The sequence below is a fragment of the Bos indicus genome, chromosome 8 (genome assembly GCF_029378745.1).
Source record: "Bos indicus isolate NIAB-ARS_2022 breed Sahiwal x Tharparkar chromosome 8, NIAB-ARS_B.indTharparkar_mat_pri_1.0, whole genome shotgun sequence".
NCBI classification, from domain to species: Eukaryota; Metazoa; Chordata; class Mammalia; order Artiodactyla; family Bovidae; genus Bos; species Bos indicus.
In genome coordinates, this window is record NC_091767.1 from 88,883,417 (window position 1) to 88,910,536 (window position 27,120).

Sequence of the window (27,120 nt, forward strand, 5' to 3'; positions counted from 1 at the left end):
ACATCAAAAGTGCCAGTTTCCCTGTAGAACCTGAAACCCTTTAAGTCACTAGCGATCTGTACCACTAACAACTAAAATCTTAAAAACAGAACCATTGACTATTATTGCAAATCTGAAAGTCTATAGACAACCTTACCAAATATGGATACTTTTAGTTAATAACGTTATCTTTCTCTTATGAAGGCAATGCAAGAAAATTGCAGGAAAAGTAGAAACTAAGGTATAAAGAAGAAAATTAAAATTACCTGTAATCACAATTTTCCATAATAATTGCTATTAAGATTTCCATGATTGTTTTAGCCCTTATTTTCACTTATGCAGAATTGAGATCGAGTTCAATGATTCTCTGAATTATTAAATATTCTTAGAAGGCATTTTTTTTTTTTTTTTTGGCCATGCCATGCCATGCAGTTTGCAGGATCTTATTTCCCTGATCAGGGATTGAACCCAGGAGTTTGGCATTGGAAGGGAGCCTTAACCACTGAACTGCCAAGGAATTCCCTAGAAAATATGTTTCGCTTTTGGCTGTGCTGTGGGGCTTGTGGGATCTTAGTTTCCTGCTCAGGGATAGAATCTGGGGCCCTGCCAGTGAAAGCACCAAGTCCCAACCCCTGGATCACCAGGGAATTCCTGAAGATATGATTTTTAATGATTGCATAATATTCTATCTCATTAATTCATTATAACTTAAACACTTTCTTATTTTTTAATATTTATGCTATTTCCAATATTTTTTTGCTATAAAAACTTGGATATTCAATCATTCATTCATTTACTCAATAAATCACACTGAGTTTACACTCGGGCCCTGTACAGGTGCCAAGGGTAGAAACTGGGAATTAAAGAAAAGTAGATGTGGTCTCTTACTTCATAGAGCTTACATTTCAGTGAGGAATCAGAAACTAATACAATAAACAAGCTAACAAAATAGAGAATTTAAAAATTAATTAAATAATTTAAAAATGCAATCATGCTCAGAAGAGCCAAAATGATCTTGATAGGAAAAAGTTAGAAGACTCAAAGTTTTTGATTTCAAGACAGTATGATACTGGCCTAAGTGTAGACATATAGATCAATGAATATAGATCATACAGAATTGAGAATCCATACATTTATGGCCAATTTATTTTTGATAAGGATTCCAACACTGTGTCTTTTTAGCAGATGGTGCTCAGACAACTGGATATCCACAGGCAAAGAATGAAGTTGGACCCCTTCCCACATCATATATCAAAATAAATTCACAGTGAATCAAAAACTTAAATATAAGAGCTAAAACCATGCAATGCATAGAGAACACATTGCGGTACATTTTTGTGACCCTGGATCAGGCAATGGTCTCTTAGCTGTATTACTAAAAGCACAAACAACAAAAGAAAAGTGGGTAAATTTAGCTTCATTAAAATGAAAGAACTTTGTGCTTCAAAGGACACTGTCAAAAAAGTGAAAAGACAACCACAGAATGGGAGAAAATATTTGTGAATCATGTCTGATAAGGGACTGACATCTAGAATACATAAGGAATTATTATAATTCAATAATAGAGATGAAAATAACTCAATTTAAAAAAATGAGCAAAGGATTTGAACAGGCATTTCTCCAAAAAAGACATACAGATGGTCAGTAATCACATGAAGAGATGCTCAACATCTTTAGTCATTCAGTTCAGTTCAGTCGCTCAGTTGTGGCCGACTCTTTGCGACCCCATGAATTGCAGCACACCAGGCCTCCCTGTCCATCACCAACTCCTGGAGTCTACCCAAACACATATCCATTGAGTCGATGATGCCATCCAACCATCTTGTCCTCTGTCATCCCCTTCTCCTCCTGCCCTCAATTTTTCCCAGCATCAGGGTCTTTTCCAATGAGTCAGCTCCTCACATCAGGTGGCCAAAGTATTGGAGTTTCAGCCTCAACATCAGTCCTTCCAATGAACACTCAGGACTGATCTCCTTTAGGATGGACTGGTTGGATCTCCTTGCAGTCCAAGGAACTCTCAACAACACTACAGTTCAAAAGCATTAATTCTTTGGTGCTCAGCTTTCTTTATAGTCCAACTCTCACATCCATACATGACCACTGGAAAAACCATAGCCTTGACTACACAGACCTATGTTGGCAAAGTAATGTCTCTGCTTTTTAATATGCTGTCTAGGTTGGTCATAACTTTCCTTCCAAGGAGTAAGCGTCTTTTAATTTCATGGCTGCAGTCACCATCTGCAGTGATTTTGGAGCCCCAAAAAATAAAGTCAGCCACTGTTTCCATTGTTTCCCCATCTATCTGCCATGAAGTGATGGCACTGGATGCCATGATCTTCGTTTTCTGAATGTTGAGCTTTAAGCCAACGTTTTCATTCTCCTCTTTCACTTTCATCAAGAGGCTCTTTAGTTCTTCTTCACTTTCTGCCGTAAGGGTGGTGTCATCTGCATATCTGAGGTTATTGATATTTCTCCCAGCAATCTTGATTCCAGCTTGTGCTTCCTCCAGCCCAGCGTTTCTCATGATGTACTCTGCATACAACTTAAATAAGGGAAATACAAATCAAAAATCACAATAAGATATCGCTTTATGCCCACTAGAATAGCTGAAATAAAAAAGACAGACAATAAGAAGTGTTGTTGGTCAGGATGTGGAGGAATTGAAACTCATGTTGCTGATGGGAATGTAAAATGCTATACCTGCTTTGGAAAAAGTTTTGGTGGTTCTTCAAAATGTTAAATATAGAGTTACCACGTGGCCCAGCAATTCCACTCCTAGGTATACGCCCAGGAGAACTGAAATCATATGTTCATGTGAAAACTTGTACATGAATGTTCATGGCAGTTTTCTTCATAATAGCCCCAAAGTGGAAATAACCCAAATACCCATCAACTGCTGAGTGGATGGATTCAACTGTAAAAATGAATAAAATACTGACGCGTGCTATAACTTGGAAGAGCCTTGAAAACATGCTAAGTGAAAGAACCCAGGCACAAAAGGGCACATATTGTATAATTCCATTTATATGGAATGTCCAGAATTGGTCATTTTTAGAAATAAAAATTAGATTAGTGGTTGCCAAGAGGTGTGGTGGGGAGAAGGTAGAGACTGCTAATGAGTCCCTTACCCAGATTTATTTTGGGAATGATGAAAGTGTTCTGGAATTAAATAGTGGGGATGGTTATACAATATAGTGCATATACTAAAAATGACTGAACTGTAAATATTGACAGGATGGATGACTTTTCATAGCAGGTGAATTTTTTTTTTAGACAAGGCTTCAACTTCTTTCTTTTAAAAGCTATGTATGTATTTATTTGGTTGTGCTGGGTCTTTGTTGCACGAGGGCTTTCTCTAGTTGCAGTGAGTGGGGGGCTGCTCTTCCTTGCAGTGCTCAGGCTTCTCACTGTGGTGGCACCCCTGTTGCGGAGCACAAGCTCTAAGCCCATGGGCTTCTGTAGTTCTGGCCCTTGGGCTCAGTAGTTGCAGCTTTCTGGCTCCAGAGTGCAGACTGACACATGGACATCGCAGTTGCCTCGCAGCATGTGGGATATTCCCGGAGCAGGGATTGAACCCGCATATCCTGAACTGGCAGGCAGATTCTTAAGCACTGGACCACCAAGGAAGCCCACATCTCACTTCTGAAACAATAAAATTCATTGTAAAAGTTATTTTTCAGGTAAATAACAAAATGAAGATAAATCACAGCCTGCAGACGTGGCAAAGAGGAAGGGGAAGGGTGCTCTCACATACCATGAATGGATGTATAAATCGGTACAAGTTAATGAAAAGCCAATTGAAATCCTTATCACAGGAGCCTGATGTGGATGAATCGTCAGTATTCTGAGTATAGTACATGTAGCTTTCACAGCTTAATTAATGCCACTCTTCTACAACCTGTGCTGTCTGGTGTATTTTTCACAGTAATTCCATTTTATAGATGAGAAAAAATAAACTCAGAAAGGCCTGCAGTAAAAAAGTTTGCTGCAGTTCACAAGCCACGAGGTGGGTCGGTGACGTAGGGTTGTGTGAGTCCAAAGTCTGCTCTTGTCTGACTATCAAGATGAATGCAGGAATATACGCAGGTTTTGCAGGGCTTTGTCATGTGCCATTCAGCAAAAGTGATACGTCAACAAAGGTCTGTGTAGTCAAAGCTATGGTTTTTCCAGTAGTTGTGCGTGGATGTGAGAATTGGACCATAAGGAAAGCTGAGCGCTAAAGAATGGATGCTTTTGAACTGTGGTGTTGGAGAAGACTCTTGAGAGTCCCTTGGACTGCAAGGAGATCAAACCAGTCCATCCTAAAGGAAATCAATCCTGGATATTCATTGGAAGGACTGATGCTGAAGCTGAAGCTCCAGCTCTGGCCGCCTGATACGAAGACCTGACTCATCAGAAAAGACCTTGGTGCTGGGAAAGATTGAAGGCAGGAGGAGATGGGGACAACAGAGGATAAGATGGTTGGATGGCATCCCTGACTCGATGGACATAAATTTTGAGCTAGCTCTGGGAGTTGGTGATGGACAGGGAAGCCTGGCATGCTGCAGTCCATGGGGTCTCAGCATCAGATAAGACTGAATGACTGAACTGAACTAACAGGTGGCGCTAGTGGTAAAGAACCCATCTGCAGTGCAGGAGCCACAGAGATGTGGGTTGATCCCTGGGTCGGGAAGATGCCCTGGAGAAGGAAATCACAACCACTCTGGTATTCTTGCCTGGAGAATCCCATGGACAGAGGAGCCTGGTGGGCTATAGTCCATAGGGTCGCAAAGAGTCAGATACGACTGAAGCGACTTAGAACAATGCATAAAAGTGATTTGCCTTTTGTAGAACAGTCTTCTTATGCTTTTAAAAGAACAGAAGACAGAGGAGTGAAATTTGAGATCAATGATTTTTCTTGTTCATTTTTGTATTGTAGTGGTTGGCATATAGAAACATTAAATACTTGTTGAATTGTGTAGTTACGGCATACTCAACAGAAAAACACACATGCCAGTTAACATATAGACTTAGAGAGAAGGTAGTTGACTCATAGAAAATGTATTTATTTAAAAATTATAATTAGTCACTGGGAAACTCTAAGCATGTAATTCATTTGGAAAACTACCAACTACTGACCTTTTAGAAAATGCACCTGTTATACCAATTGAATGTTACCTGTATCAATTTCCAGGATACTGCTCCATATGGGGAAAAACTGGCACGGAGGTAAACTGAGAGAAAATGTTGAAGTTTATAGCAATAGTGTTATAGTCTGCTTTTTTCTATTCCTGAATTTTTAAGCATCTTTTTATTTTGAAATAATTACAGAATATTGTTGCAAATATTTATTGTGCTTTTTACTCTTCTCCTCCTTTGCTAGGATCGGCATTCCCATCTCCTACTGTGTTTTCCTTATTGTTCTTTAACTTAAAATACACACTCTCAGACACTCACTTGGATTAATATAGCTAAGTGAAAAGGCCTATTTAACAGTTAAATATCTAAATTCCAGAATAATTTCAGGGAAACACAATCAGTGAATGTTCGAGTATGTTACATATCACAAACCAGGGTAAATTGCTGCTAATAAGTGAAATAAAAAGTTAATGAAAAAATTATGATTCATGAGATTCCCACATTATCAAATGAAGTGTTATAAGCTTTCTGGTTCTATTGCTGAAGAGATGCTGAAAGCATCTTTAACTTCATTAGCCTTTGGTGAATATATTCACCAAATGTTTACTTTGTACCCATTTCATTGAGGCATTAGGAATGCAAAGAGGAATAAAGACACAGGTCTGTGGATTCTTCCAGCTGACAAAGTGTGTGAGTGGGTGCTGGAGCCTGCACTGGGTTTGGGGATGAGGGTGCAGGGCAAAAATGGGATATTTTGGAGACAAGCTGAGATATTGGGGAATTGAGAGGGAGGGAGGGCATGGAAATGTCAGAGAAACTTAAAGGTTTAAATTTTCTTCATTTTGAATTTTGGCAGCATCACTTTGTTACATTCTCTGTGTAAAGCATCATGCCACACTAAAATGGTGAAAAAGGATCATGCAAACAGGCAGAGGTCATGGCTGCAGAACACAAGAAGTGCTCTTGCAAGATAAGGGATATTACCACTTGAGGAGGGAGGGCACTTTCTGGGTGTCTGATATTTGACGCAAATCATGAAGGATTGGAAGTCATCTGAGAAGGGGAAGTGGGGAGGGAGGAAAGGAAAGAAGGAGTTGCAGGGAGGAGGATATTGCCTCTATGGACACAAGAGGTGTGACGAGATGGGATGCACGAGGTAGAGATGAAAGATTTGGTTTGGTAGGAGTATGGGTGTGGAGGTGGTGTGTGAAACCCAAAAGGCAGGCGAAGGATAAAATCATGCTTTATTTATATGTATTACCTACTTTCCTGACTAGCATGGACCTTCAGTCAGAGCATGCTCTCGTCTATACTGTTCGCTGGTGTCCTTTCATCTGTCTAGACCAGTTCTGGCACAGAGTAGGGGCTCCATCAACATTTACAGAATGAATGATGTGTTGGAAGGATCTCCTTTTTCAATTACAGAGAGAAGCTGTTGCATATCGTTGAGGTGCTTCCAATTTTCACTGCTGCATCATCACCTTGTTTTGTGAATATACGGCTATGTATTATTAATTACGCCATTGATGGGTATTTGGTTTTCCTTCAGTTAGGGACTACTATGCATAGTGCTACTGTGAATATTTTCATACATTTATTTTGGTGGGCAGATGGATTTATTTCTCTTGGAGTGGAATTGCTGTATCACAGGGTATGAACATATTCAGTTTCAGAAGAAAATGCCAGTTTTCCCAAGTGTTTTCCACAATTTATATACCTACCAGCAGTGCAAGAGTTCCTGTTGCTCCACCCCCTACTCTTGATATTGTATTTTCCACTTTACCAACCAGGTGGGTGTGTAGTGTGTGCACTGTGGTTCAATGAGCAGTTACCTGATGACTAATGAAACTGATCACCTTTTGTTCATGTATTTGCCACTTGAAGTTACCTTAAAATGTAATGCACAATTTAAACTGCTATATTTCTAATACCAGCTTTAGTATCTGATGTTAGTATTCTAGTCCAAAGGAGACAAGAGCCTCACTATCTTATCTTTCATTTCTCTTCATTCCCCATCTTCCCTCTGCTATGCTCCTTCTATCTTCCATGTCATTGTAGAACCTTCAGTTCAGTTCAGTTCAGTTGCTCAGTCGTGTCCCACTCTTTGCCACCCCATGAATTGCAGCACACCAGGCCTCCCTGTCCATCACCAACTCCCAGAGTTCAGCCAAACTCATGTCCATCGAGTCAGTGATGCCTTCCAGCCGTATCATCCTCTGTTGTCCCCTTCTCCTCCTGCCCCCAATCCCTCCCAGCATCAGGGTCTTTTCCAATGAATCAACTCTTTGCATGAGGTGGCCAAAGTATTGGAGTTTCAGCTTTAGCATCAGTCCTTCCAAAGAACACCCAGGACTGATCTCCTTTAGAATGGACTGGTTGGATCTCCTTGCCGTCCAAGGGACTCTCAAGAGTCTTCTCCAACACCACAGTTCAAAAGCATCAATTCTTCGGCACTCACCCTTCTTCACAGTCCAACTCTCACATCCATACATGACCACTGGAAAAACCATAGCCTTGACTAGACGGACCTTTGTTGGCAAAGTAATGTCTCTGCTTTTTAATATGCTCTCTAGATTGGTCATAACTTTCCTTCCAAGGAGTAAGCGTCTTTTAATTTCATGGCTGCAGTCACCATCTGTAGTGATTTTGGAGCCCAGAAAAATAAAGTCTGACACTGTTTCCACTGTTTCCCCATCTATCTGCCATGAAGTGATGGGACCAGATGCTATGATCTTAGTTTTCTGAATGTTGAGCTTTAAGCCAACTTTTTCACTCTCCTCTTTCACTTTCATCAAGAGGCTTTTGAGTTCCTCTTCACTTTATTTGCATATCTGAGGTTATTGATATTTCTCCCAGCAATCTTGATTCCAGCTTGTGCTTCCTACAGCCCAGAGTTTCTCATGATGTACTCTGCATATAACTTAAATAAGCAGGGTGACAATATACAGCCTTGATGTACTCCTTTTCCTATTTGGAACCAGTCTGTTGTTCCATGTCCAGTTCTAACTGTTGCTTCCTGACCTGCATATAGGTTTCTCAAGAGGCAAGTCAGGTGGTCTGGTATTCCCATCTCTTTCAGAATTTTCCACAGTTTATTGTGATCCACACAGTCAAAGGCTTTCGCATAGTCAATAATGCAGAAATAGATGTTTTTCTGCAATTCTCTTGCTTTTTCTATGAGCCAGTGGATGTTGGCAATTTGATCTCTGACTCCTCTGCCTTTTCTAAAACCAGCTTGAACATCAGGAAATTCACGGTTCTCGTATTGCTGAAGCCTGGTTTGGAGAATTTTGAGCATTACTTTACTAGCGTGAGATGAGTGCAATTGTGTGGTAATTTGAGCATTCTTTGGCATTGCCTTTCTTTGGGATTGGAATGAAAACTGACCTTTTCCAGTCCTGTGGCCACTGCTGAGTTTTCCAAATTTGCTGGCATATTGAGTGCAGCACTTTCACAGCATCATCTTTCAGGATTTGAAATAGCTCAACCGGAATTCCATCACCTCCACTAGCTTTGTTCGTAGTGATGCTTTCTAAGGCCTACTTGACTTCACATTCCAGGATGTCTGTCTCTAGGTCAGTGATCACACCATTGTTGATTATCTTGGTCATGAAGCTCTTTTTTGTACAGTTCTTCTGTGTATTCTTGCCATCTCTTCTTAATATCTTCTGCTTCTGTTAGGTCCATACCATTTCTGTCCTTTATCGAGCCCATCTTAGAACCTTAGTTCCAGATTATTGTTATTATATTAAGACACAACCACAAGACATTTAGACTTAACAGTTAATTTCATTGATTATTAAATATTGTGTTTTATTTACCATTTCTTTTTCTAGGATTTAATTCTCACTGAATGCAACATCAGGTAATTCTTTCAGAGAGTTTCCATACAGTAAACTTTCTGAATCTATGTGTATCTGCAAATGTTTTCGACCTGTTCCCCTGCACAATATAGTTTAGCTGGGTGTTGAAGTCTATGTTCAAAAATTATCTTCCTTCAGAATTTTGAAGATGTTGCTGTATTATCTTTTTTTGTATCTGAAGTTGCTGGTGAGAGGTTGCTATCCATATGCTTGTTCTTTTGTCTATGTATTTATGTATGTATGTATATTAAATTGTGCTAAAATATATACAAACATAAAATTCCCCATTTTAACCATTTTAAGTATACAGTTCAGAAGCATCAAGTACATTCACATTTTCGTGTTTAACTCTTTTTTTTTTTTTTTTTTTAAAGTAACTGAATACTCTTATGCAACACCCAAACTTTTGAGGATTTCCTCTATCATTGTTCTGACATTTTATCAAGACATGGGAGCTTTTGTTCATTTGTTCTTTTAATCTTTTTTTGATTGCACTGTGCAGCTTGTAAGATCTTAATTTGCCGACCCAGGATTGAACCTGTGCCCCCTGCAGTGGAAGTGAGGAATCCTAACCAACTGGACCACCAGAGAATTCCCTGTTCTTGGTGGAACATTTCAAAGGAGAAATTGGATCTTCTCTATTATCTTTTCTCTATATTCTTATGCCTGCATCTTATATTTGATGGGTCCTGAAATATCTGAATCTATCTTCAATGTCTATATTCAATGTCTTTTAAATTTTCTTTTACTCATCCCAATTCTTTGTTCTTTTATGCTGTTGGTGTTTAGTATGGTTGATCCCACAGTCTCCTTTTGCTCTTTTCATGTGTGTAGCCGCAGTGGGTTTTAGGAATTGTGTCCATCTCTAGGTGTGGTCTTGAATACGCTGTCAATCATTGTAATCGCATCCTCCTGTAAGCACTTAGTTCAGGAACCAGGATGAAGCCTCAGCAAGGCATTCTCTTGGCAACATCCTCTTGATGCTGTCTGCGCATCAGTGCTCCAGTGTCAGTCCCATGCTTCATGCATGACTGTGACTTCCTTCTTCAGCCCTACTCTGATTGGCTTTCCTCTTTCAGGGATGCCTTAATGTGGCCGGTCCGCTGATACACCCCTTCTTCTGCTTCCCATTGTAATTAGGGATTCACCTATTCTTTCTAACTCTTCTGCCAGTACTGGGGATTTAAGTGGAAGTGAGAGGCTGCAGTGTGCATGCAAACAGCCAACATCATCCAAAGACTTTATCAATTTTTAAACAGAAAAGTTTTTCCCTCATTCATAGTATGAATGCATTTCCTTTTTAACTTCCCTAGTTTCATTAAGCCTAGTTGTATTTTGGGGTGATGCCCACTGTTAGGGAAAGGATATGTGTTGCCAGCTCTGTACTTGTCTCCCACCCTGGAGAGCTGAGTCCTGCTTGGAGCTCAGCTCAGGTTCACACCAGGAAGTCCCTGCCTCAGGCAGATGCTTTACTGAGCAAAGGGTATGTTATGTTATTACATAACAAAGTTATGTAATTTTTTAAAATTTACCAAAGCATTGCATACTTATGAACTTTGGAAAATGCAGAAAATACAGTTTAAGGATTTTCAAGATGAGTTGATATTATACTTAAACGTCCAATAAGTATATTTTAAAAAATAGTCAAAAAACAAATCCTCTTTAATCCCACCACACAAAGAAGATAACTCTGGGCAGCAGGTGGTTGAGGTCAAGATTTAGGGTCTGATATGAGGTGGCCGGGGTTCAAATTTGGACTCCTCCCGTGATCCTGTAAGCTCAGCATTTCACCTTTCTAAGGACTGAGTGTGGCTTCTTCCAAGTGTGACTTCTGACCAGATATTCGCATCAGGCCCCTTACAGACCACTGAGTCAAACTCTGGGGTGGAGAGGGCTTAGCACTCTGGGCTCAACAAGGCCTTCGGGTGCTTCTGATGTGTGCTCAATTTTAAGAGCCATTATTCTAAGCATGGTTTCCTTCATGTGCCTTTTAAAGTGAAAGTGAAGTCACTCAGTCGTGTCCGACTCTTTGCAACCCCATGGACTGTAGCCTACCACGCTCCTCTGTCCATGGGATTTTCCAGGCAAGAGTACTGGAATGGGTTGCCATTTCCTTCCCCAGAGGATCCTCCTAACCCAGGGATTGAACCTGAGTCTCCCGCATTGTAGGTAGACGCTTTACCATCTGAGCCAGCAGGGAAGTCCTCATGTGCCCTTAGCTATTAATTATTTGTAATTGCATAAGTAATATGTGGGTACATTCTTGTTGAAAAACATCATGTCACACAGAATGAAAAAGCAGAAGTCTCTCTTCATTACCGTCAGGTATTGAATTCCTTTCCACCGGTCACTGCAGCTACCAGTTTGCTGCCTGTTCTTGTAGATTTTTTTTTCCCTGTGGATATATTTGTATCTTTGCAGACATATATGTCACTAGGAATAAGTAGTTTTGTGGGTGTTTTTTTTTTTTTTTTGCTTTTAACTTAAATGGTATCATAGCATGCATACTTTCCCAAAGTTAGCTTTATTATTGTTATTTATTTGCTTGCCTTGAAAAAAGTTTCAAAAACAGAGCCATATTTTTTTTTAATTACTGCTTGATCAACCATGATTAAATTTCTTTCTGATATAAGCACACAGTAAAAATCTTTGATGTGCCCCCTCTTAAAATGTATGAGAATCTCCACAAGTACTTTCTCATGGGAGAGGTTTTGGGTCAAAAGGGAGAAGTGCGTATTAAAATTTTTGAGCCATTCTCTGAAATGCTTGTATCAGTTGTGGTTCCACCAGTAGTAAATACAGACTTTCATCTCATCTCCAGCAACACTGATGTGGCTGAATTTTTCAAAATTTTTTCCCCAATTTTCAATTTCTCATTTTGCTCTAACTACATAGGTTTGCGTGCTAATGAAATTACATAGGTTTGATCACTGCTCATAATGGTCAGCACCATGTCTGTCACATAGTGATTGTTTAATAAAAGTTAGCTTTTAACGATTAACATTTTGGTATAGTCCTTCTGATTTTTTATATATAGCTTTTGAAAGACCTAGTTATTATCATACTATAGATAGTTTGAAAAAACTGACTGCACTGCATTCCTTTTTACTAACTTATTTATTTTAAAAATATTTAAATATTTATTTATTTGGCTATGTCGGGTCTTATTTGCAGCACATGGGCTTCTCTCCAGCTGTGGCTTGTATAGCACAGGGTTAGTTGCCCCACAGCTTGTGGGAGCTTAGTTCTCTGACCAGTGATTGAAACCATGTCCCTTGCAGATTCTAATAAGGCAGGTTCTTAACCACTAGACCACCAGGGAAGTCCCTATTGCATTCTTTCCTCAGTATTTATGTAGTCTTTATAAATATGTAATGATGACATAACTCCTCTGATAGCTTCGCCACACTGACCCTCATCTCCTGAGGAGCACTTAGTTTGTGTCTTTGTTGTTTTTGTAACAAATAATAGTTGATAGGGCTTCCCAGGGGGCTCAGTGGGAAAGAATCCACCTGCCAATGCGGGAGACACAGTTTCAATCCCTGCAAAGATCTCCTGGAGGAGGAAATAGCAAACCACTCCAGTATTCTTGCCTGGAGAATCCCATGGACAGAGGAGCTTGGTGGGCTACAGTCCATGGGGTTGAAAAGTGTTGGACACGACTGAACAACAAAACAACACAACTAAACAGCAAGAGGATCTTTATGCATAATGGTTTTTTTAAGAGTAGGGATCATTAAGATCCATTCCTTATGTTAAAATTTCAGAAATGGAATTTCTGGAACAAAAGAACAGTGTTGAGCCTCTTATATGTGTAGAAAAAATATTTTCTGTGTGGTTATATAAATTAAAAATATTTTTATTACGAGTAATGCATTTACTCTTATTGCACTTATTACACACACACGTGAAAATCCAACAGTCCTAATGTGTGAAATCAAAATGCGAGGGTACTTCTCTCCCTCAGCATACTCCTGGTGGCATACCAAGTATATATCTTGTCAGATATCCTTTATCTATATAAACACACACACAGAAATGTGGATATATGTTTGATTAGGCAGAGAAAACTTGAGAAAAAAGAATGCATTTGTTCAGATTATAATGATTATTTTAAATAAAAGACAATATTGCCCTGCTTTTTTTTTTTTTTAGCATTTGCAGATGTCTTTTATTGTGATTTATGTTGGGAAGATCCCCTGGAGAAGGGAAAGGTTACCCACTCCAGTATTCTGGCCTGGAGAATTCCATACACTGTACAGTCTATGGGGTTGTAAAGAGTTGGACACGGCTGAGCGACTTTCGCATTTCACTTTCATGCTTCCATTTCTTAGGTTCGTGGAATTTCAAGCTAAACTTTATCTTTCTTTAAATATGATCCATTGCAGATGGATCCTCAAGGTGAAAACTCAGATCTGGTCTGAAGAGCAAGCACTAAGGGCTCAGGACACAACCCTAGAGCCTGCTGAAGGCCCAAGAAGGGGCCTTTGAAAGTCTGGATGTTTCTCCATGCCCTGAGAGTGGGCACATAATTATTTTCCTCTCCATGAAGAGAGAGGTTGGAAGAAAACTTATGACCAACCTAGACAGCATATTAAAAAGCAGAGACATTACTTTGCCAACAAAAGTCCATCTAGTCAAGGCTATGGTTTTTCCAGTGGTCATGTATGGATGTGAGAGCTGGACTATAAAGAAAGCTGAGCACCTAAGAATTGATGCTTTTGAATTGTGGTGTTGGAGAAGACTCTTGAGAGTCCCTTGGACAGCAAAGAGATCTAACCAGTCCATCCTAAAGGAAATCAGTCCTGAATATTCATTGGAAGGACTGATGCTGAAGCTGAAACTCCAATACTTTGGCCATCTGATTCGAAGAACTGACTCATTTGAAGAGACCCTGATGCTGGGAATAATTGAAGGTGGGAGGAGAAGGGAAGATGAGATGATTGGATGGCATCACCAACTCAATGGACATGAGTTTGAGTAAGCTCTGGGAATTGGTGATGGACAGGGAAGCCTGGCGTACTGCAGTCCATGGAGTTGCAAAGAGTCGGACATGACTGTGCCACTGAACTAAACTGAACTGCAGAATGAGGGGCGTGTATGTAGCTCAAGTTTTGCTTGCCAGTTTGTGAAGCCCACCGACACTAACTAACCATATAAGAGGCCCTACCCCTCAGGTTCTGGAGGGTCCAAGCAGCTGGCAAGAGTGAAATGAATTTGGGGGCCTGGGAGTTATTGGTTCAAGGTGGCAGGTTTCAGTGAGCACTGTAAACCTTTCTTGGCATCCCGGCCCTCCTGTGAGTCCTGAGCTCCTGGCAGTTTTTGGTTGTTCTAGGACCTGAGTCTCTCTGTCCGTGAATTCCTGCATCCCATGGGGAACTTCTAAGGGCTTCCCTGATGGCTCAGATGGTAAAGAATCCACCTGCAATGCAGGAGACCTGGGTTCAATCCCTGGGTTGGGAAGATCCCCTGGAGAATGGAATGGCTATCCACTCCAGTATTCTTGCCTGGCGAATTCCATGGACAGAGGAGCCTGGCGGGCTACAGTCCATGGGGTTGCAAAGAGTTGGCCACTACTGAGCAACTAACACACACACGTTGGGGAACTTTTACAATTCTGGCTCCAGCAATATGTCCCTGACCCCCAGTCTCCTTCACTTCCTAAAACACTTGGTGGGGCAGGGGGAAAACGCAGCTACTAAGATAATTCTGACGTCACCTTCATCCTCAGGCACTCAGGGCCAGGGCTGTGTCTCCAGGTAGACTTCTGAGATGGCAGTCCCAGTCCTTGGGGTGAAGCGAGAGTCGGTGGAGGGTGACAGATCTGTGGCTAATCTTTTCCCAACCTTTTTTTTTTTTTGGCTCCCTGCCCTTTCCATTCATTTGAAACTGGCTCAGGCACACAGCTGCTGAGAAACGTCTTTATCAAGACCCTCTTTTACAAAATGATGACTTCTGTCTTAGTGCTATTGCGGTTATCGCTCTTTTCTTCTGTATTGAAGGAACATTTCCCCTTATTTTCCTCCTGCTCTGGATGAATTGAGTTTTCTTTCAGAATCATTGTAAGTTGCAGTTGTTTTTCTAAGGGCTCTGGATTCTTGCCTACACACCCTATTATTTCTTTGAATCCTTTAAAAATTTTTCTTTGAATTCTTGAACAAGCTGGCTCAGTTTATTCTCACTGACACTCACTTCTGTTACAGGAACTCTGTCTCCAACCCCAGATGTTTTTGCTTTGAATGCTTCTCATCCAGAAAGCTGATTTTATTCTGTGCCCTTGAGTTATTATTTTTAATAATAGTGTTGTTTGCCTGTATTCCTCTGTTTCCTGAAGAAAGTCTTCGGACACAATTGGAAATTCTTTATTTTAATATCATGAACTTGGGTTTTCACAGAGTCCGTTTACCAATGTTATGCCGTCAGTTTCCCAAGATTTGGCGTGTTTGGACGCCCTACCTGGGGGCTATTACCAGGTTTACTTCAGAAAGCAGGAGAAGCCAAAAGCTACAAAACTCTGAAACACCCAAGGTTAGCTGGAGAATGAAAAAAAAAATAAAACGCACGGAAACATATGCCATTTTTAACTAAATATAAACTGTAGTTGAACCCTCAGCCACATTCTTATGAAGATACCCTTAGGAACTTGGCCTGAAGTGTACAAAATAATAATATTACTGGTATCTTAAGCCATGTAATGCCAGGAGTTATGTGAAATATTTTACAGGTGAGTTTTATACTCACAGCAAATCCAGGAGACATGTTATCACCACTGTTCTGATTTAAGGAAAGTAAGGCTGTAGCTGTGCACTTGTATGCTCGCTCAGTTGCTCAGTCCTATCTGAGTCTTTGTGACCCCATGGACTGTAGCACTCCAGGCTCCTCTGTCCATGGAATTTCCCAGGCAAGGATACTGGAGTGGGTTGCCATGCCCTCCTCCAGGGGATCTTCCTGATCCAGGGATCAAACCTGCGACTCTTACACTTCCTGCATTGGCAGGCGGATTCTTTACTACTGTGCCACGTGGGAAGCCCAAGGCTCTGGGAGAATTAACTAAAAAGCAAGCAAACCTAGGTTTCAAGTATTAAATGGAAAAACCAAGATTTGAACTTGCATAGCCTTAGACACGGAGAAGGCAATGGCACCCCACTCTAGTACTCTTGCCTGGAAAATCCCATGGACAGAGGAGCCTGGTAGTCTGCAGTCCATGGGGTCTCAAAGAGTCGGACACGACTGAGCAACTTCACTTTCACTTTTCACTTTCATGCACTGGAGAAGGAAATGGCAACCCACTCCAGTATTCTTGCTTGGAGAATCCCAGGGACAGAGGAGCCTGTTGGGCTGCCGTCTATGGGGTTGCACAGAGTTGGACACGACTGATGCGACTTAGCAGCAGCAGCAGCAACAGCCTTCGTACAACATTGATCAGATAAAGAAAGGTTGGAATGTTAAATCAGTACTATATAGACAAATCTCAGACTTGAGTGGACATCAGAATCCCTGGAGAGCTTGCAGGACTTTCTAACAGGTTCTGAGATGCTGCTGCTGGCCAGGGGACCACACTCTGAAATTCACTGCCTCATATACATAGTACATTTGGACATTGCTTCATGGTCTCTCCTTTGATTTCCCAACAATTTGTCTTTCATCCTGGTTCTGACACATTTCTTTTGCTGCCCCATGATGTAGCTGTCAAAGAATGACCAGTAAACTGTGAGTTCTTCAAAGGCATGATGCCTGTTCAAGTTCTTTCTATGTGAGCCTCCTAACAGGTGCAGATAAGTGTTCATTAACACTTATGATGAGAATGGTGTAGGGTCTTCTTACATGTAGTTAGTAAACAATGGGCTTCCCAGACGTGTTAGTGGTAAAGAACCTGCCTGCCAATGCAGGAGATGTAAGAGATGCAGGTTCGATCCCTGGGTCAGGAAGATCCCCTGGAGAAGCAATTCACTTAGAATTTAAGTAAATACCAATTCACAATAGCAATTCACTTCAGTATTCTTGCCTGGAGAATCCCATGGGCAGAGGAGCCTAGCAAGCTACAGTGCATAGGGTTGCACAGAGTCAGACATGATTGAAGTGACTTAGCACATATGCAGTAAGCAAATGCTTATATTCAGTTCAGTTCAGTTGCTCAGTCTTGTCCAACTCTTTGTGACCCCATGAGCTGCAGCACGCCAGGGCTCCCTGTCCAACAGCAACTCCTGGAGCCTGCCCAAACTCATGTCCATTGAGTTGGTGGTGCCATCCAACCATCTTATCCTTTGTCATCCCCTTCTCCTCCTGCCCCCAATCTTTCCCAGCATCAGGGTCTTTTCAAATGAGTCAGCTCTTTGCATCAGGTGGCCAAAGTATTGGCATTTCAGCTTCAACTTCAGACCTTCCAATGAACACCCAGGACTGATCTCCTTTAGGATGGACTGGTTGGATCTCCTTGCCGTCCAAGGGACTCTCAAGAGTCTTCTCCAACACCACAGTTCAAAAGCATCAATTCTTCAGCGCTCAGGCCTCTTCACGGTCCAACTCTCACATCCACACGTGACTACTGGAAAAACCATAGCCTTGACTAGATGGACTTTGTTGGCAAAGTAATGTCTCTGCTTTTTAATATGCTGTCTAGGTTGGTCATAACTTTCCTTCCAAGGAGTAAGCGTCTTTTAATTTCATGGCTGCAATCATCATCTGCAGTGATTTTGGAGCCCAGAAAAATAAATTCTCACACTGTTTCCACTGTTTCCCCATCTATTTGCCATGAAGTGATGGGACCAGATGCCATGATCTTTGTTTTCTGAATGCTGAGCTTTAAGCCAACTTTTTCACTCTCCTCTTTCACTTTCATCAAGAGGCTCTTTAGTTCTTCTTCACTTTCTGCCATAAGGGTGGTGTCATCCGCATATCTGAGGTTATTGACATTTCTCCTGGCAATCTTGATTCCAGCTTGTGCTTCATCCAGCTCAGCGTTTTTCATGATGTACTTACTCTGCATATAAGTTAAATAAGCAGGGTGACAATATACAGTCTTGAGGTACTCCTCTTCCTATTTGGAACCAGTCTGTTGTTCCATGTCAAGTTCTAATTGTTGCTTCCTGACCTGCATACAGGTTTCTCTAGAGGCAGGTCAGGTTGTCTGGTATTCCCATCTCTTGAAGAATTTTCCAAAGTTTGTTGTGATCCACACAGTCAAACACTTTGGCATAGTCAATGAAACAGAAGTAGATGTTTTTCTGGAACTCTCTTGCTTTTTTGATGATCCAACAGATGTTGGCAGTTTGATCTCTGATTCCTTGCCTTTTCTAAATCCAGCTTGAACATCTGGAAGTTTAAGATTTGCATATTGTTGAAGCTTGGCTTGGAGAATTTTGAGCATTACTTTACTAGCGTGTGAGATGAGTGCAATTGGGCGGTTGTTTGAGCATTCTTGGAGAAGGCAATGGCACCCCACTCCAGTACTCTTGCTTGGAAAATCCCATGGATGGAGGAGCCTGTTAGGCTGCAATCCATGGGGTTGCTAAGAGTCAGACACGACTGAACGACTTCACTTTCACTTTTCACTTTCATGCGTTGGAGATGGAAATGGCAACCCACTCCAGTGTCTTGCCTGGAGAATCCCAGGGACAGGGGAGCCTGGTGGGCTGCTGTCTATGGGGTCGCACAGAGTCGGACATGACTGAAGTGACTTAGCATAGCATAGCATTGAGCATTCTTTGGCATTGCCTTTCTTTGGGATTGGAATGAAAACTGACCCTTTCCAATCCTATGGCCATTGCTGAGTTTTCCAAGTTTGCTGGCATATTGAATGCAGCACTTTCACAGCATCATCTTTTAGGATTTGAAATAGCTCAACTGAAATTCCATCACTTCCACTAGCTTTGTTTGTAGTGATGCTTCCTAAGGCCCACTTGACTTGACATTCCAAGATGTCTGGCTCTAGGTGAGTGATCACACCATGATGATTATTTGGATCATTATGATCTTTTTTGTATAGTTCTTCTGTGTATTCTTGCCACCTCTTCTTAATATCTTCTGCTGCTGTTAGGTCCATACCATTTCTGTCCTTTATTGTGCCCATCTTTACATGAAATGTTCCCTTGGTATCTCTAATTTTCTTGAAGAGATCTCTAGTTTTTCCCATTCTATTGTTTTCTTCTATTTCTTTGCATTGATTACTGAGAAAGGTTTTTTTTTTTTAAATCTCTCCTTGCTATTCTTTAGAACTCTGCATTCAAATGGGTATACATTTCCTTTTCTCCTTTGCCTTTCACTTTTCTTCTTTTCTCAGCTATTTGTAAGGCCTCCTCAGACAACCATTTTGTCTTTTTGCATTTGTTTTTCTTGGGAATGGTCTTGATCACTGTCTCCTGTACAATGTCACGAATCTTTGTTCATAGTTCTTCAGGCACTCTATCAGATCTAATCCCTTGAATCTATTTGTCACTTCCACTGTATAATCATAAGGGTTTTGATTTAGGTCATACCTGAATGGTCTAGTGATTTTCCCTACTTTATTTGATTTAAATCTGAATTTTGCAATAAGGAGTTCATGCAACATGGATGACATTCCCATTTAGGGGCCATGCTTGAAAATTATAAGCCTAGGCTTACCATCATTCCAAATGAAATTGGAATGGGGCCTCTTATAGGCAATGAAGCTAGAAGTCACCAGGGTTAGTTATTCATAAACTCTTCTAACCTCTGAAAGTAAAGGTATGGGGACTGAGGAACAGTTATTAATTGGACGGAAGAGCCTGGCGGGCTATAGTCCATGGGGTCACAAGAGTTGGACATGACTTAGTGACTAAACCACCACCACCACAGCTCTCAGAAGCTGCTCTGGTCCAGACAGTTCCACCAAAACCCCCAGGACTCTGACTTGTTGGCCTGGATGGGATCACACACACATCCTTGACCAACTCTGAGGCTGGAGTTCAAAGACACCCATCATAGAAGTAGCTTTCCTGAGAGGTGTGGCTGGTTTCATGGATCACTTCCCTCACTATTGCATCATCAGAACAAGGTAGCTCTCTAGAAGTTCTGGGAGGGCTGCTTAAGATCCTTTGTCATTTGAGACACCAAGATGACCTTAATAACTTTTTGGTCCATCTGCATCTTGACTTGGAGGTCCAATTTTATTAAGCATGGTCTGTTTCTTTTGGTGGAAAATATTTTTCATTTTTCCTCATTTTGTAATTGTATGAGTAATAAACGAACATGTTCTTGCTATGTAAAATGTCTATAAACAACACAGAAGGATTCAGAGCTAATACTCCTTCCGAATCATTCCTCCTCCCACTCTTCTTCCCAGCAATACCCACGCTGTCTTTGGCTCCTCTCTGTGCCCCAGGTCTCTGAAGGTCGACCCAGTGAACTAGGCATCCTCATGTTCATACGCTTATGTGGTCCAGTCTTCTTTAGCAAGTTTCCCTTATCCTCCTCAACCACTTTTTTTCTTTGTCCCCTACCAGCCATACTGAGATCATCTGAGATTTCAGTTTCCCATCAGTATAAAAAAAAACTTAGAGTTATGCATCAATAATTGCTTAGGTATAAAGTGTACCTGTAAATTTTGTTGATTCTTTTCTTATCATTGTTTCTTGCAGCCCACATCCTTCTCTTCTTTGTAGTCCTTGTTTTCCTGAAATGCTTCTTTCATAGAACGTCTGTGGGTGGTTAACTTTCTGAGTCTTTGCTTTGCCCTCCTATTTGAATGCTAGTTTGGGTGGGTATAAGATTCTTGGCTAAATACTCTTCTTCATCCTTTCTATGGTATTTGTTTTCATATATCTGGTGCTGAAAGAGAACTTTCCCTCTACTTTTTTCTTTTATTTTCCTGGAATTCCCATGAAGCTAATGTGGAAACTTCTGCATCTAAATTTCATGACTTTACACTGTGTTTTATGTTTCAGTCTCTTTGGTGGTAGGAGGTTGTCTTCAGTTTTGGGAGGTTTTCTGGGCTCCATTGTCCAGGTTTGCACAGTTCTTCAATTTTGTACATCTCTGGAGCCCAGTGATTGAATTTTCTATGTAGTAAAAACCAGGTAGACACATGATGGAAAAATCAAACTCTCATTCCTTGTGGTTACCAAAATTTATACAAAAATGCCTTCAGTTCAGTCACTCAGTCATGTCTGAATCTTTGCAACCCCATGAACCACAGCATGCCAGGCCTCCCTGTCCATTACCAACTCCTGGAGTTTATTCAAACTCATGTCCATTGAGTCCATGATGCCATCTAACCATCTAATTCTCTGTTGCCCCTCCTCCCACCCTCAATCTTTCCCAGCATCAGGGTCTTTTCCAATGAATCAGGTCTTTGCATCAGGTGGCCAAAGTTTTGGAACTTCAGCTTCAACATCAGTCTTTCCAGTGAACACCCAGGACTGATCTCCTTTAGGATGGACTGGTGGGATCTCCTTGTAGTCCAAGGGACTCTCAAGAGTCTTCTCCAAAACCACAGTTGAAAAGCATCAATTCTTCTGTGCTCAGCTTTCTTTATAGTCCAACTCTCACATCCATACATGACTACTGGAAAAACCATAGCCCTGACTAGATGGACCTTTGCTGACAATGTAATGTCTCTGCTTTTTAATATGCTGTCTAGGTTGGTCATAACTTTCCTTTCAAGGAGTAAGCGACTTTTAATTTCATGGCTGCAATCACCATCGGCAGTGATTTTGGAGCCCAAAAATGCCTTGGAATACACCAAGAAAAGTATGAGATTTATATAATAAAAACTGCAGTCTTATTAAAGACAATAAATAATATCTGAATTTGAGACAACTCTCATGTTTGTGGATAAAAAACTTAATAATAAATGTAAATTCTTTTCAAGGTAGCATATGAAATTTCAATGGAATTCAAATGGTTTTTTAGGTGTGGGAGAATCTCATTAAATAATCTTAAAGTTCTTAAGGAAAAATATGCACAAGAGACTCATAAATTGACCAATGACATATAAGAGAGTTCAGATAAAGGTCCATACAGAAATAGGAATTTAACATACCACAAAGTTGGCACATTAATCCAGCAAGACATGAATGAATGATTAAATCAGTGATATTCATATAAATTCTTACTTAAGTACTTGTATAAGCCTTACAAATAGCTGAGAAGAGAAGAGAAAGGCTAAGAAGAAAGGGAAAGATATACCCAACTGAATGCAGAGTTCCAGAGAATAGTAAGGAGAGATAAGAACACTTTCTTAGGTGAACAATGCAAAGAAATAGAGGAAAAAAATAGAATGGGAAAGATGAGAGATCTCTTCAAGAAATTTGAGATACCAAGGGAACATTTCATACAAAGTTGGGCACAATAAAGGACAGAAATGGCATGGACCTACCAGAAACAGAAGATAATAAGAAGTGGCAAGAATACACAGAAGAACTATACACAAAAGCTCTTAATGACCTGAGTAATCATAATGGTGTGGTCACTAACCTAGAGCCAGACATCCTGGAGTGTGAAGCCGAGTGGACCTTAGGAAACTTTACTACAAAAAAGCTAGTGGAGGTGATGGAATTCCTGCTGAGCTATTTCAAATCCTGAAAGATGATGCTGTTAGGATCAAGTGCTACACTCAATATCCCAGCAAATTTGGAAAACTCAGCAATGGCCACAGGACTGGAAAAGGCTAGCTTTTGTTCTAATTCCAAAGAAAGGCAGTGTTGAAGAATATTCAAACTACTGCACAATTTCACTCATTTCACATTCTAGCAAGGTCGTGCTCAAAATCCTTCAAGCTAGGCTTTTACAGTACATGAACCAAGAACTTCCAGATGTACAAGCTGGATTTAGAAGAGGTAGAGGAGCTAGAGATCAAATTGTCAACATCTGTTGGGTCATAGAGAAAGCAAAGGAATTCTGAAAACCTCTACTTCTGCTTCACTGACTATGCTAAAACCTTTGACTGTGTGAAGTGAGTGAAAGTCGCTCAGTCATGTCCAACTGTTTGCGACCCCATGGACTGTAGTCCATGGAATTCTCCAGGCCAGACTACTGGAGTAGTTAGCCTTTCACTTCTCCAGGGGATCTTCCCAACCCAGGGATTGAACCCAGGTCTCCCGCATTGCAGGTGGATTCTTTACCGGCTGAGCCGCCAGGGAAGCCCAAGAATACTGGAGTGGGTAGCCTGTCCCTTCTCCTGTGGATCTTTCCAACCCAGGAATTGAACTGGGGTCTCCTGCTTTGCAGGCAGATTCTTTACCAATTGAGCTATCCTGTGTGGATCACAACAAACTGTGGAAAATTCTTAAAGAGATGGGAATATTAGAGCACTTTACCTGTCTCCTGAGAAACCTGTATGTAGGTCAAGAAGCAGAGCTAGAACTGGACATGAATCAACTGGCTGGTTCAAAATTGGGAAAGGTGTACATCAAGGCTGTATATTGTCACCCTGCTTATTTAACTTATATGTAGGGAGAAAAGTGAAAGTTAGTCCCTCAGTTGTGTCCCAGTCTTTGCAACCCTATGGACTATAGCCTGTCAGGCTCCTCTGTCCATGAAATTCTCCAGGCAAGAATAGCAGAGTGTGTAGCCATTCTGTTCTTCGGGGGATCTTTCCCACCCAAGGATTGAACCTGGGTCTCCTGCATTGCAGGTGGATTCTTTACCATCTGAGTCACCAGGGAAGCCCCAGAGTCATTATGTGAAATGCTGGGCTGGATGGCTCACAAGCTGAAATCGATTGCCGGGAGAAATATCAACAACCTCAGATATGCAGATGATTCCACTCTAATGGCAAAAAGCAAAGAAGAAATAAAGAGCCTCTTGATAGGTGAAAGAGGAGAGTGAAAAAGCTGGCTTGAAACTCAGCTTTCTAAAAACTAAGATCATGGTATCTAGTCCCATCACTTCATGGCAAACAGATAGGGAAAAAGTGGAAACAGTGGAAGATTTTATTCTCTTTGGCTCCAAAATCAATGTGGATGGTGACTGCAGAGATGAAATTAAAAGATGCTTTCTCCTTGGAAGAAAAGCTATGAAAAACCCAGACAGCATATTCAAAAGCAGAGAAATCACTTTTCCGATCAAGGTCTGTATAGTCAAAGCTATTGTTTTTCTGGTAATCATTTATTATGGATGTGAGAGTTGAACCATAAAGCAGGCTGATGCTGAAGAATTGATGCTTTCAAACTGTGGTGCTGGAGAAGACTCTTGAGAGCCTCTTGGACAGCAAGGAGATCAAATCAGTCAATCCCAAAGGAAATCAACCATGGATATTCATTGGGAGGACTGCTGCTGAAGTTGAAGCTCCAAAACTTTGGCTACCTGATGCAAAGAGCTGACTCACTGGAAAAGACCTGATGCTGGGAAAGATTGAGGGCAGGAGGAGAAGGGGAACACAGAGGATGAGATGATTGGATGCCATCACTGACTCAGTGGACATGCGTTTGAGGAAACTCTCAGAGATACTGAAAGACAGGGTAGCCTGGCATGCTGTATTCCATGGGGTTGCAAAGATTTGGACATGACTTAGCAACTGAACAACAACAACTCATATAAGTAGTAGTCCATTTGGAGGCTAGCATTATAATTCATGCCATAGCCTATATAGACAAATAAATCCCAAATAGATTTAAAAGCTAAACGAAAACCATTAAATAAAGTGAAAGCATAGATAGGTAAATAATAAATAAATATTCTTAAAATAAAATTTGGAAGATTATTATGAAGACCTGTGGACACAAGATCTTCTCATGCAAGATAAGGCATTCCAAAGCCACACCAGAAAGGATAGGCATGTAATCACAGGAATTATTACTATATTACTATGGTAACAAGTTCTTTTAGGTAAAATGTAGAAACTGACCATCAAAAGATTAACATCACATTAATCTAGAAGAAAAAGATGAAGAACCTAATAGAAAACTGGACCAAAGATATGAACAGTCAGTTAACAGAAAAAGAAGTGCAAATAGCCAATAAACAATAGAAAACTACACAATCTAATTAGATGACAGGGAGATTCAAATGAAAACAACAACAGAAAAGAAATACTTTTGCCCACAAGAGGCAAAGTTTCAAAAGATTGATGTTGTCCACTGTGATGTATGGATGTGAGAGTTGGACTGTGAAGAAAGCTGAGCGCCGAAGAATTGATGCTTTTGAACTGTGGTGTTAGAGAAGACTCTTGAGAGTCCCTTGGACTGCAAGGAGACCCAACCAGTCCATTCTGAAGGAGATCAGCCCTGGGATTTCTTTGGAAGGAATGATGCTAAAGCTGAAACTCTAGTACTTTGGCCACCTCATGCGAAGAGTTGACTCATTGGAAAAGACTCTGATGCTGGGAGGGATTGGGGGCAGGAGGAGAAGGGGACGACAGAGGGTGAGATGGCTGGATGGCATCACTGACTCGATGGACGTGAGTCTGAGTGAACTCCGGGAGTTGGTGATGGACAGGGAGGCCTGGCGTGCTGCGATTCATGGGGTCGCAAAGAGTCGAACACGACTGAGTGACTGAACTGAACTGAACTGTTACAAAGGGTAGAGAAGTAAACTTGCTTAGACATTGGTGGGGACAGGACAAATTGCTACAGACCCTCGGGAGGGTAATTCCACTTGGCAGTGTTGGTGGTGATGTTTATGTAGTGCCGCGAGTGTGGCAGTGTTTGTCATCTTATATGATTCCCTGAAGTTGGACATGGTCTTTATATAACTGTGACAGCAGTGGAGGTACTGGCATACCTGTGAAGGTTGTGGTGGTGGTAATAACAACTCTGAGAAGTTAGTCTACATGTTATTCTGCACATTCGTCAAGGAATTCACATAGCTTTGCATTAGTGTTGGTGGTGGTATTCACAAGAATCTGTGATGTTGGTTGTGGTCATATTCATATAACTGCAGAGTTGGTGGCTGTGGTATTCATGTGACTGTGCAAGGATCTAAGTGGTAGTGTTCATCTACCTCTGTAGTGGTGAGCATGTTACGGGTTTTTCTGTGGAATGGGTGTAGACGGTCCTCATATAAATCTGCTGTGGGGGACATGATATTCATATATCTGCAGGGTTGCTGATAGCATTGAAATGATGTTGGATGTTGTTTATGGTGTTTACACAACCTGTGGTGTTGGTTGTGGTAATCACATAACTCAGTGGTTGTGTTGGTGATAGTCTTCTCATAACCTCACCATTGGCTGTCTGTTCCCATAGCTCCCACGGCTCCCATAGCTGTGATGTTGGTCATGGTATCCACACAGCCCTATCATGGTGGTGGTATTTGCATACACATAATGTGCCACCATGATAAGTGCATTCATATGACTTTATGATGTTGCTGATGTTATTTCCATGGCCTTTTGAGGTTGGCCAGGTGTTTGCATTTCACATATCATCATTGTCAGGGCAGAGGTGGTGGATGATCCGGCCACCCAGGATGGCTGTTTTCTTGCTCTCTGTACATCCCCTGCTTGACCAGTGCCAGCTATACCTACACCCTACTCACATGACTGACCTTCCCACATCCTTGCCCCCGGCCCCAGCCAGTGATCATTCTAAGCTTTGGTTTAGAGCATCTCCACCATGATACCTTATCAAATGGGCCATTATGGATATGCTCACTTGCTGGTTTTCCCTGGTAACTGATAGCCAACCTGATGTCAGTTCCCCCTATAACTGGTAACCTCCCTCTCCCCCTAGGAGCGAAGACTACTGCCCTGTTCTGCCCGCTGTCTGCTGCACATGGTGGGTTGTTGCTCCGGGACCTTGCTTCAGACATGTGAGATTCCCCCCATCCATTAAGCCATTGATGTCTCTGTTGCTGACACCAGCTCTTTCTTGGGTCTTGAAGCGGGGCAAATGCCGGGCTTGCAGGCCTGTAGGGTTCAGCCCAACAGGTGATATTCAAATAACTGTGTGGCAGAGGTCTTGTATTCACATGACCCCGCATCACTGGGGAAGGTTGTGTTCGTAGACACTGCAATTCATCACAGTATTCATAATCCTAAGATGTTATTTTGTCATGGCATAATTATATAGCATTGATATTGTTATTCACAGATCTTGTGAGGTTGGTGATGGTGTAATTCAGATAACATCAGGACTTGGGCGTGGAATTCACACAGCTCTACAATGATGGTCGTGTTGGCATTAGCATGGCACTGTGGGGTAGTGATATTCCCATAACTGAGAGAGCATTCACAGAATTCACATTTTGCTATGGTTGTGTG

The 27,120-nt window shown here is 41.3% G+C and overlaps 1 protein-coding gene across 4 annotated transcripts in view; it reads left to right on the forward strand.

Moving 5' to 3' along the window:
* Nucleotides 1-27,120, forward strand: part of SHC3 (SHC adaptor protein 3) — a 192,949-nt gene that overhangs the window by 27,109 nt on the left and 138,720 nt on the right. Inside the window, exon 1 of one of the 4 annotated variants that reach the window (XM_070795191.1) lies at nucleotides 26,206-26,635. The exons of the other annotated variants lie outside the window; for them this stretch is intronic. Coding sequence (XP_070651292.1) covers nucleotides 26,633-26,635 — 3 coding nt within the window. The 5' untranslated portion in view covers nucleotides 26,206-26,632. Of the gene's footprint in view, nucleotides 1-26,205; nucleotides 26,636-27,120 lie in introns of those variants that run through there. 4 annotated transcript variants of the gene reach the window in all.